The sequence below is a fragment of the Agelaius phoeniceus genome, chromosome 10 (genome assembly GCF_051311805.1).
Source record: "Agelaius phoeniceus isolate bAgePho1 chromosome 10, bAgePho1.hap1, whole genome shotgun sequence".
Lineage (NCBI taxonomy): Eukaryota > Metazoa > Chordata > Aves > Passeriformes > Icteridae > Agelaius > Agelaius phoeniceus.
Window position 1 is genome coordinate 22,406,437 of NC_135274.1, and position 12,443 is coordinate 22,418,879.

At 39.4% G+C, this 12,443-nt stretch overlaps 1 protein-coding gene across 6 annotated transcripts in view; it reads right to left on the reverse strand.

The window, feature by feature from the left end:
* ECT2 (epithelial cell transforming 2) overlaps positions 1-12,443 on the reverse strand; it is a 30,532-nt gene that overhangs the window by 13,713 nt on the left and 4,376 nt on the right. For 5 of the 6 annotated variants that reach the window (XM_077184140.1, XM_077184141.1, XM_077184139.1 and 2 more), the window contains 14 exons: positions 10,142-10,299; positions 9,074-9,153; positions 8,880-8,972; positions 7,799-7,981; positions 7,158-7,247; positions 6,129-6,236; positions 4,970-5,043; positions 4,716-4,846; positions 4,463-4,578; positions 4,225-4,287; positions 3,605-3,827; positions 1,979-2,115; positions 1,184-1,303; positions 79-147 (listed from right to left, as the gene is read on the reverse strand). In XM_077184140.1, coding sequence (XP_077040255.1) covers positions 79-147; positions 1,184-1,303; positions 1,979-2,115; positions 3,605-3,827; positions 4,225-4,287; positions 4,463-4,578; positions 4,716-4,846; positions 4,970-5,043; positions 6,129-6,236; positions 7,158-7,247; positions 7,799-7,981; positions 8,880-8,972; positions 9,074-9,153; positions 10,142-10,271 — 1,617 coding nt within the window. In that variant the 5' untranslated portion in view covers positions 10,272-10,299. The remainder of the gene's footprint in view (positions 1-78; positions 148-1,183; positions 1,304-1,978; positions 2,116-3,604; positions 3,828-4,224; positions 4,288-4,462; positions 4,579-4,715; positions 4,847-4,969; positions 5,044-6,128; positions 6,237-7,157; positions 7,248-7,798; positions 7,982-8,879; positions 8,973-9,073; positions 9,154-10,141; positions 10,300-12,443) is intronic. The other variant, XM_077184144.1, reaches the window with a different exon arrangement.

The following is a 12,443-nucleotide window of genomic DNA, read 5'->3' on the forward strand; positions in this document are numbered from 1 at the left end:
GTTTGCTAGATCTTAGAAGTGGATTGTTCATAAGGCAAGATAAGAGTTGTAAGCATAAAGAAAGAAACAGGAACTTACATATTTGAGAATGATGTCACCAATGCTTTTGCTTTCAGTCCAGTTTATCATAAGATCTTCCAGGTCTTCCTAGAATACATGCAGGGATGGGGGGAGAAAACAAGCTTTTGAGCATAAAGTGCATAAAGCCATTAAATGGGATCACTATTTTGCCAAACACACATCATTAGGTGTGTTTTTGTGCTGACAAAACAGGCAATCCTAAAAGCTGTACAATTTCACATTCAGCCCCTCCAGCCTACTGAGGGCTGAAAACAAGAGATGTCTGGCTTACTGAATATGAATATATAGCTGTAAATCAGTGCAAGTACAGCTTGGCAGCATGTCAGGACTAGCCAACTCTGCAGCAAGATGACACTGCTGCATCCTGCACAACACACAACACATCCCAAAGGAATACTGAGAAAGGATACACAGAAGACAGTGGAACCAATTCTAATTAAGACTGCACAACTTATCGAGGACTTAAGTCTATAAGACAGGATTGAAATAGAACTAGGATAGATTCCACTTACTTGCTACACCAGGGTGTCAAGGAAAGTGAGACCAAGCCTGTTAAGCCTATATGAGCTTGATAAGGATCAAGCTCAATCACCATCAGATAATAAGAGGGACAGGAGGGCACAGCTGAAGGTTCAGGATTCACCTTCAGTGAAAAGGATTTATCACTAATATTGGTTTGTTGCTGCCACTGCTCATATCTTTGTAACACCAAAGATGAAGGAAAACACAACAACTACATCAAAGCAACTCTCTGCTGCAAGTGACTTCAATTTGCCACACGGACACACAGCTCTACTTTCATCTCTGTCTCAGTGGGCACACATCAATAGCTGGTGTGATTAACCAGACTGGACCCCACTGGTTGGAAAAAAACCAACAAAACCTGTACAAACAAATCACCAAGCTGCAGGTAGCCTACAAGTCTCTCTACTTTAAAAGCCTACAGAGAAATTCTGCAGGAATAGGCAGATGCTACTATTTGAAAGAGTGTATCAGCACCAGGAAGAGTTTATACCTATCCAGCAGGCACAACTGAAAACATGCAGAAAAGATTCAAAGCCTCTACAAAAGCTTCCCCTGCAGGGGAGAAGGTGCAGCTTGCCTTGATCTTAGTGTGCACATCAAGAATATCTGGAATGCTGCCAAATATGGTCTTGATCTCTTCCTGTGCAAGGATTGGTCCCCCAAGTTGTCCTTCCTTCTCCAAAGGAACTTGAAACAACTGATGAATTAAGAAAAAAAAGTTAATGCCCTCCCAACTGCCAACATTGTGTTGGAAATAGCTATGAAAGCAACAGTGTTTTCCTTCTGAATCAATTTCCTGCAGTCACAGTCTTGATATGTCTCCATTCAGCAAGAGTGGGTTTTGGAGAGTGGTTTGAAGATACAAACACTTAGTTTGATACATCTCTACAGCATAACTTCCTCTCATCTCTTTCTACTCACACACATCTTGGCTCATTCTTTAAGTAGATAATCAGCTGCAATAGAAATAAACTTGCAAGAAATTAAGCTCTTCCTGAAGTCGTTTGCTGTTCTGCTCTTCTTGGGATAACAAAAAAAAAAAAAAGATTTTTTCCCCTCTGCCATCTCTCTTTATTCACTAATATCTAAAATATTACTCAAGAAGATCTTATTTTCCTGACACTTCCAATTTCCATATATATTGCAATACCACTGCAGATCCCAGATTAGAAATTGTATTTTCCAACCTGAATCTGAGTATTTCTATATGTCACTAAAATTACATGAGACTGTTTATATTGTCATTTTCCTGTGAAGCTCTGATGCACCCAAGCCCTCAAAAGCCTGGAGATCACAGATGGAAAATATTAATTGATATAAACATTGGCTATCTTATTACATTTGACCTAGACTGGCTTTAAAGCCATCTTACCTGAATAATTGTTGTCAGAATATCAACATAGTTACTTTCTGTCTGATACAATTCTTTTGCAACCTGCCATCTTGCAGACTGCTTGAGAGGAAGAGGAGTGGAGTTTTTGGAAGGTCTTGCGCAGGATTTTGGTGTTTCTGATGAAGAGACATTCCCAAAAGGAAACAGAGCTTTATTACAATAGAGTCCCTAAAAAAAGCTCATCCTCAAAGACAAAAGAAAAAACTGCAGAGTTTTTAAGTGAAGACAAGTTTGGGGTTTTTTTTAAAGGCTATATTCTAGAGTTATCAGGGCTTTTCCAAGAAAATGGCTCTCTTTATTACAGCCTACTTATGGAACAACAGTAACACATTATTCCTCAAAATTAGACTGAAACTAATAAGCCATTCATGGGCAGGTCAATGACTTGACCCTATTATTAGTTCCTTTTTTAGCAGGAAGCAAGGATCAGGTGCTGAACATTACTTATTTATACACTAGTACAAAAGTGCTTTTCTACTTCCTGCCATCCTTGCATTAAGTGTATAGCTCAAAACCATTTACTAAAATCAGCCCTTCCACATACCACTTACATTTCATCCTATAGAGGGAAGGAGAAAGGCTCAAGAAAGTCATTTCTCTTAAAGCTAAAGCGAAGGTGGACCTGGAACAGTTCATGAGTTTTAAATATTTGCTCATGTATTGGATCTCAGAGACCTATGTCTTTTTTTTTATATCAAAGCTCACTACTGCCATAGTTAACAATGAAATAAGTACCTTACCTGTTGTTTCCAAAACAGCAAGTTTTGAGACTAACTGCTGCTGTTGGATTAGAAGAAAATTCCCTACCAGGGGTAACAAGAGCACTAGCATTACCTAAGAAGGCTGATCTTCCCTGAATTCCTTCTGAATTATCACTTAGAGGTTGTGCCTCTTTGGGAGCCCTTATGTGATTTGAGTTTGCCTTTTTGAAGCAGTAGCAGCTCCAGATATCTCCTCTGCATGATGGAACCAGACCTTTTAAAAAACACTTGGGGTATCAGCTTTTAACTAACCCAAAATTTTGCAGCTCTTCTCTTCACAAGAGCCATGTGCAGAGATATTTAAAACTCTGTCCATTGACTCAAAACCAATTGATGATTTATATTCTTGTGAAGTTTTAGACATGACAGTTTGCTGGCACAAAGAGTGCTGCCTCAACAGAACATTTCAAAGACCTAGGAGTGGGCCCTGCAGGAATTTTCCCTTTTAACTCCTCTAGAAAAGAATCTTCGTCCTCTTTCTCCCAAGTATCCTATGGAGAGTATTTTAGATGATTTACTGTTGACTATGCTGCTAATTTGCTACAGACTTCCAGCAGAGTATTTCAAGCATTGTGGATTAACACTCAACTGTACTCCCTATTTATCACCTCCACATCTATTCCTTCAGATACTAACACGCTTACTGTGATGACAAGAGGCAGCTTGGCCTGTGTCTCAACTCTTCACTCCAACTTTTTCCTCCACATTTTGAAAAGGGAAAAGCCTGGAATTACATTGCAAATCTGTAGCAGAACCTGTAAGATTTCTCTACCACCACCATTTCCACTTGCATGCAAGAGCTGCTAACCACTAAATGTGGCTGAATGGAAAGTTTTAGCTCTACCTCCATTGGCAGTGCTTGACTCTGGAGTGTTGGAAATATCCAGCAAGGAGCCAATGGAGAGGGAATGCTCAGCTGAGGGGCGTTTCCGAGGAGGGAAGGGGGACATGTCTGTTTCCCTGGTCAGCTGGGCCAGAGTCTCTTTCAAGCGGCGCCTTTTGCGGTTGCTGTTGGGCGTGCTCAGGGAAAGCAGCGACACCGACTTCTTGAAATCAGGGCTCTCCGACTGCAGGGAAAGAAAACTTCATTCAGGGCTTTATCCTCTGTGTCCAGTGCAACTCAGTGCAGAGATTCACAGAGATCCACACACAGCACAGAAGGAAACTTCTTAGGGAAGCCAAGGGAAAATGGGTGAAGTTTTTTGTTTCCCTTTCTAAAATAAAAGCCACAGTGGTGTTTTGTTTGACTAAAAGTAAAATCTTTGGGAAGCAGAAAGAAATTTCTATTCCAAATTAGTACCCTATGTATATTCCAAATTAGTACTCTATGTATAAAATTTATAATGGACTACCTAGAACTTAAATGCTGCTTTAAAACACCTGATCTCTGGCCCCATGCACACTATGTTGCATGCTGATTTTACCACCAAAAGATGCTGTGCATTGTGTGAGTGTTCAACATACCTTCTCAAATAAATACATGGACTCTCCAGCTCTGGCATCCATTTGAATGCTTCCCCAAAACCACTAGGAAAAGGAAAAAAGAAAACACACATTATAAACACATTACAGAGATTCACCCAAAGTTAAAAATGTTCAAAATAACCTATAATAGTTACACAGTTGGCATGGAAGATATTTTTTCAGAATAAGAACACACAGTTCTACATAGCACAGTCTCTAAAGAATTTTCAGCACTAACCTCTTGCTTTACAACATAAAGTTTTTTTAAAGGTTCAAATGGAAGATCTTTTACTGTACTTTCTTCAACCACCAAGTGCGTACACCTCTCATCACCAACTGGTAAATAATGTCCTCCTAGATAACAAAAAAAAAAAGGCAAATAATCAGGAAGAATATTCTTGTTAGAAATTAGTATATCACTTAACAGTTCTGTGGCACCTATCATTATAAACTCCATCCCATTCTTCCCAGAGGTTTTCATAAACAATCACCTTGCATTTCTGTCATTTCTTCCATGTTAGCTTTCTCATCATCAGAGAATCCCAGGAAGCTTAACATGCAATCCTGAAAGGGAGGAACCTTGAACTGGTTTCTAAAATCATCATCAGCTGCACAGAAATCACTGAAAGAAAGAAGATGCACAAAAAAGTCACTTAAGTGACTTATGTCAATATTTAAGCAGAAGCTCACAACATTTCAGGTGAACAGGATGCAAAGTGAAGGCTGAAGGAAAATAAACACCTACATTTCATTCCTTTTCTCCCATGCCTTATAAATCCACTCAGCTTTCACAATAGGAATACCAAGACTTACAGCAATCTACAAAACAGGAAAAGCATAAGTTATACCAAATAGTTCCATTTAAATCTTTCCCACATCAAGAAAAATTTGTAACCTTCCTTTTACATTTCAAGACAGATACTGCAAAAAGTGCATATATTCCTTCAAAAGTCATATCAAACTGCAGCTCCCCAGAGTTAGAATGTACGAATTCAGTGACTGGGAAATCAGATCAATAGCTATTTTGACATTTCCTCAAAAGTGCACCATTTTGTTAGTCTGATATCCTTCATCACTCACAAAAACACAAAATCAAATCTCTGTTCCAGTGGAGTATGGGATCTTTTTTCTGCTTTTGATACTTTGTATGAAGAAAAATACCCCATCCTGCTTTTATCAAAGAAAAAGTGACTATTTGAAAGGTAACTGCCATGACTGTTTGAGAGATTGTACAGTTTTCCTACATCTTCTCCTTTGATTTGGCAGAAAGGAGCGTTTGAACAGAAAGTAGGACTTCTCTTCCAACTGCAAGATTAAAGACAATCAAAGAAAGAAAAAAGCAACATCCGACCAACAAGTCAAATCAAGGAGAGTAAAGGGGCATAGACATTGCTACATCATCTTAAGTAGTACAAAAATCTATAATCTGTTATTTACTTCTAGAATGAAGATAAGTGTCCCAAGTGATTCCCTTCTGGAATCAGAAAAGAAAAAGCACACTCATGTCTGTTTATGCATAAAGGTATATTTGAATCCTCACCCATAACAAGCTTAAAATAATTTTTAGAAGACATGCACCAATTAAGGAATGAAGTTTTTTACTAGTTACCTCAAAGTTTATTGTTTGGCCAGACAGAAGCAGGCATTTGTTCATCACTGTCTTTACTACTGGTAGCAAATCTTGTTATTTACTATACTTGTCTGTTTCAAATTTATGTTATTTAGATCTCCCACAGAGACAAAATCATGCCAAAGCTAAACACCAGACTGAGATGAATTCACCATCACAAGTTATTGCTGTTAGTACAGGAAAAAACAGCAGCTTCTGAGCTGAAGTATAAAAAACAGTCTACAAAAGCCAAATTCCAAAGGTTTCTATGAAACACCAACTCAAGCTTACATACTCTGAATTTGTCTCCATGTGTTGAGTTTGCCACCAGATGAGTAACTTTTGAGCTGAAGTCCCTTCTAATAATTCCACCCATGTGATGAACCAAGGTCACAAGTTTAACCTGAAAAATGAAGATGAAAAGTTTTCAGTATCTTTTGAAGAGCAAGTTCAGTACAAAAGTGGTTTACAAAGCAAGTTACAGAAGGTTACATTAAATGCCTAGAAATAGAAATACTCTGATCTGTTCTTAAAACCACTTGTTCACATTGACAGAAGCTACAGCTTATACATCAAAAGAGCTATTAAGATTTATTTTTATTTCAACATTTAATACAGCCTTGCTGTGTAGCCTGAAGACTGTCCAAGCTACCAGTACTCTCATGATCATCATACATAATGCCTTCACCTTCTCCCACATGTTAGATTTGACATTTTCCTTGCTGATTTAGTCAATTGTAGATCAAACCTAACTAACCCCAACACCAAGCAAAGGCTTTTGGTTTGGGTTTGGTTTTTTCCAGATGAAGATGTGGAGCCATATTGTTGATTCCCAGGTGTCCAGTAGGGAAATTAGATGGCAACTGCCTGCTGAAATGGAAAAGCCATGTGCTAGAGTATCAAAGAGTAAAGTCCTGATAGCACAATATGACAGGGTAACATGCCTGCAAGTGCTCTGAACGGAGCTACAAAGATTTACTTGCTTATTCTACTACCTGTACAAAAAAAGAGGACACTACTGGGTAAACATCTTACCTGAAGCCTCAACCTACAACCCCTTAAGCCTTATTGAATTAGAGCAGCTTAATGTCACTCAACATAAAAGTGACCAAAAACGACACAGACAAAATGACTTGAACAAAATTTTGTTCCCATCCTCAAATATTACTGCCTCTGGACTTGCAAAAAACCAAAAGAACAAACAATTCATTCTTCCCATACAAGTCTGAGTCGTGGTTAAACCCTATGGGTGATGGAACAGAAGAGTCTCTTGAAAATATACTTAACATGGTTTTACCACTCCAAAGAAGAATAAATTACTTACTAATTCATCTTTCTTTCTGAATCCTGTAAAGCACAGTACCAAGTTCAACATACTTGTACAGTAAAGTGGACGGCAGGAGAAAGGTAAAGGCTGAAAACAAGAGGAAAGCTCATGAGTCAACAGCATGCTGCACCCATTAAAATTTTCACATTACCTTTAATAACATTACTAGTATGTAATAACAATACTAGTTATTTCTAGTATTAAAAATGCATCAGACACTAGTCCAGGTCTGTGTATTCAGTTATACCTTAGCTCCAGGCCTGCTGATAAAGTAGAGCATGCCCAAGTTCTACAGGTAGCACTCCATCTTGCTTATTTCCTCCCCAGTCCATCTGCTCTACATTTCAGCTTTGGAAATATAAAGTGATTACTGGAGAATCATTTGTATGCTGCCTTTCCCAATGGCACAATCCCAGCTGGAGATCAACAGCTCCCACAACTACAGCAGCAGTTGTAGCCTTACCCCTGTCTGCCTGCACTCTCTCATTACGTGCGATATTCTAACACAGCCTCAGAAACTTTTCTTAAAATTCTCTAGGAACGTTTATAACTGGAAGAGCAAGAGGGATTTTACTGTGAACTCTTAGAACTCAGTGCAGTGTGCAGCTACTGATCTGATTTCAGCAGGAAGCACCCACCTCTCCTTTCTGTGCACAGTGCAGCACGACCGGTGGCCCGATGACTCTGCAGTCTGCCTTGCAGAGGTTGCTAAGGATGGGAGCTTGGAAGTCTGACACAACAAAGATCGTCTCAAACTCTGGGCAATCAGCATCTCCCAGCTCTTCCATCGTGTCTGTCTTTATGTAGGGCATTTTAATTTCCTTGATGCACAGGGGTCAAAGGGAAAGCATTACTCAGGTAACATACTTGCACAAGTGTAAAATTCAACTGATGTTTATTTTGGACCATTAGAAAAATGTGTGATTCATATTTCAGAGACAGAGTTAGGATTTGTGAAAGCTGAATGCAATGCACTGGTCTCTAGCATAAGAATAGCTATGAACTGCTGCATGCTTTAAGACTGAATGTCAAAGTAATTCCTGCTTTTGAAGAATCAGAATTCTGGTTGCTTAAGCAGTTTATGTATCAGTTCACACTGATAATGTAGCACTGGAAGGAGCTAGATAGAAAAAATACCCTAAGCTCAAAAGATAAATGAAATTTCAGGCTGTCAGAACAGCTTAGGGTACTGTGGGATGCTGCTTTTTAGTAGCAAGCTCCACACTGCAAAACACCTACAGAACAGCAATAGGTTTTGTTCATTGCTTGATATTTTTAAGTGGTTAAAAAAATTTGTCCATTCCATTTTCAAACACTAGTTCCAAACTTTATCTCTTATGCCTTTCACATCAAGAAATGGAAAAGCATTTCTTGCACTTCAGTTTGAATGCAGCTTTCAATTGAAAGAGAAGTCCATTGACAATTACAAAGCCAGTTCATAGCACAAACTTATGTGTGACTGAACACAAGCATGCAGTTGGATTATCCCCATGGATATTCTGATGCCCCTGTTAGAAAACACCCCTAGAAAAGAGCTACAAGTATTACTCCATATTTTAAAAAAAGTGCTAATTAGATGAGCTGTGACACCATCAGAACCATTAGCATATATTATGACCATTATGCCCAATTAATCCAAATTAAAGCATGTGCACATTTCAGTCCCAGTGAAGTGTAACATGCTGCATGCAATTACATGTGCTGAATTGCATGACATACCATATGAATAATACTTTTTATTAGTTTTTCTTCTGATTTATCAGGGCTACTTTCCTTTATCTTTATTACAGGTACTTCCATTATCTTAATGGTCTGTGGAAGAGGAGAATTTTAGTACAGAAGCAAATTGGTTACTACAAGTCTGAAGGCATAACATGTCCTTCCAGTGACTGTTTTATCTCAGGCCCACATACCTCCAAGGCTTTCAGAAGCTCCTCACGTTTCCCTGCTTCCTGAACCAAAACCACTCTTGTTTCTATTTGAGGCATTTCTTCTGCTCAGAGAGAAGCAAGGATAATATTTGTATTTTAGCAGAAAAATCTCTGTTATGTCTAAATCAAGCAATGATGTATAGAAGAACACAGGCAGACAGTAGCCTTTCAAGATTCCTTATCAGGAGCAATGCTGAAAATTAATGTTACTTTAAGAAGTGTCCTTTAATTAAGGCATACCAAATGACTTAGGGCCCAAACTTTCAAGTATGAGGTGAAACAAGAATCTGCAATTCATGACCAGTCAAAACAAAAACATAAATCAAGGGGTAAGGAGGAGGAAAGACAACAAGCAAATGAAAACCCCAAAAAATTACAGGCTTAATGCTTCTAGCAGAACTAGGTACCAAGATCTGCTAGAAAATAGACAGCTGGTATCTTTTCTAGTTCCTGTGTTCCTGCTGACAAGTTCATTACTTTCTTGGTGACTGAGCAGTTACCAGGAATATCAGAACTAAAACTGAGACTTTCATGCATTAATAAGCCTTCAAAATATTAGGAGGAAGAACAAGTGTTGCCTCCACGTCATTTACATCAACAGACCACCAGCAGATTTTGGCTACTACCTTGGAGGAAAACACTGGTGGTTGTTTTTTAATTTCAAGATTTCTTCTTGAATTAATTTTGGGCTTAAGACTATTAATCTTTTCATCTCTCTACCTTATAGCTATTAATCTGTCCACCTGTACATTACAGAGCAGCTGCAGTTTCCAAACACTGGTGTCAAAATGTCACCTGGAGTGATTTACTCCACAGAAGAGACATCAAATGGAACTGACAGCTTTCTGTACAACAGCCACAAAATTCATTCCATTTGGGCTGTAACTCCAAATGTTCTCAATGAAAGGATTCCAGATCAACACCCTTTTCCCTCCCCTATGTACATTCTGGAGTTCAAAGTACTTTTGGTTTTTCAAAACTACTAAATACCAACAAAGTAATCAGTCATTGCAAAAACCAAGCAGTCTTAAAATAAACTTCCCCCATTACCTTCAACATCCAGAACAGTTGCACGGAACACATTCTCTTTGGAGGTTTCTATAATTTTTGAATCAAGAACAGAAGAATCAGCCAAGAGGCTCCTCCCAGTTTCAGACACCAGAGTGCTGCTGTCAGCCATGATTATGCTTTGTTTCTTTCTTCAACAGCTGCAAGGTGGAGGGGCCAAGCTCAGTTACACGTGCCAAGAGCTCATTCATAAGAGGCCTGTGACCAAGGCTGTCAGAAGTGACTTCAGAAAACAAAACATTTAGGCTGTTACTGAACTCCCACTCACACTGATAGAGCATCAAGAGAAACACAACTGATAGAGAAGACTGACAACAAAGCTGTTACAGAAATGGTTCTGTAATTCATTTGCACAGAGGGAATGTCAGCTCTGAGCACAGGCAAGCACAAACTCAAGTGCTTATTTAAAAAACCTTAACCACAAAGCACCCAACTAAAAGCACTTGTTTCTTTCAGTGACAAACTATTTATAAGCTACAGCTGAGACTAAAATTAGCATTGTTGATTTGAAACATTAGCAGAAGAATTCGGGTAAGCATAACATCTTGCTAAAATCTGACTTTTCAGGTGAACTGCCTAGAGGTACTGTGGGTAGAAATGAGCACCCAGAGAGTAGAGCCAGGACTATTTACTCTTAGAAAAATTAAAAAAGCTTGAGAGTCTCTGCAAAGCTGATATGCACATATATGTCTAGCTGTATGGTCTGCTCTGCTGTCCTGCATTAACTATGACACAGTAGAAGTAGCCTTTCATCCTCAGATAAAGAGGCCTTCTCTCCTCTCAAACACCATGGATCTGTGCTCTCCCTGCCCATCAGCCTTGTCACCTACAGGAAAGGCAGAACCCCCAACCCTCTCATTTTCTGGGAGCTACCTACCCAAATCCTGCAGCACAAAGATTGTTCTCAGACACGTGCCCAACACACAGCCCATTCTCTGTCACACATGAGGCAGGCAGGGCGAGTTCCTGTGACTCATCACACACCCAGGTTTCAATGTTTGCACAGTGAGATCAGGAGTTGCCCAGAGCAGCAACTACAGCTGAACTGCTGTTGGATAATAATGCTTTGTAGCACTTGAACTGAAATTGTTCTTGTGGCTGCATGTGCCCTTTGAAAACAGCAGCTGCTCAAATAATGCACTAGAGCACAGTCTGAAAGAGGGCTCTTGAGGCAGTAAAACCCCTAGAGAACAGCACATACTATTTTTCAAATTGGGTAATGACCATCCCATTACAGCAAAGCAAGTCAGAAGACAAAAAGCAATGGGCTTTTGGCATACCAGCAATACAGAAAAGACTGGGACTCGTGGAAGGGGTTCAAATCTTCATAATACACAAATTCCTAATGCAGTGATGAGCAGTAATCAACACCACAAATCTATCGTTATTCTAGACATATTCAGCTCCCAGACTTGCCACCTTAGTTTCAATTTCCAGATCACACACAGCTGTGCAGGTTCATGGAGTTGAGTTTCCTAGACCCATGTCCCAGTCACCCACCTCATTTTTCTCCGAGCAAGAGGAGAGAGTGACCTCAATCAGGAAGAGTCTTTGGGGAATCCCCTGACCAGAAAGTTACAATGTCACCACCAGGAGCTGTAATACAGTTACCAATTCCTTTGGCAGCGGTGGAGGGAAGTATAATCTTGGCAGACTCAAACCATATTGTTAATAATGATTACCACAAGGACAATTACAATGTAAATACAGAGAAAAACAAGCCCTCCAGTTAGAGGCACAACTAAACTTAAATCCTAGAGATTATTTCCTAGAAGTCTGAGACATCAGTACAGTTATTATTATACCAAGTAAAATGTACATGAACTCACACAGAACTTCATTTTGAAGAAGCCTTTGGTCTGGGCATTGATTTTCTTTATGGATTTCTACAATTTATTTATTTCTGAGGTTCCATCCTGGGTGTGTTTAAAAATATTCCTTGTTTTAATAACCATATAATAACAACAATATTTGTCACTAAACTTATGCACTGAAAGTGCCAGGATACAGAGAAGAACAAACTGCACACACAGACACGAACACAACAGTTTTCCCTCACATGAAGAGCAAAAGTCAGAAGACCATCACTACAGGCTTCAGGCAGAGCCAATGCCCCCATAGCATCACTCAGAAATGACCTCCCAATAATTTGTGAAAAGCCTGATGGACACAAACTACCCACAAACCAAAATAGGTTTGGTAAAGCAAGGAAAGGACAGTAAACACCTCCCACGCTTCCATGTCCCTCCCGAGGAACCACCCAGGAAGGCTCCCGAGCGCTCTG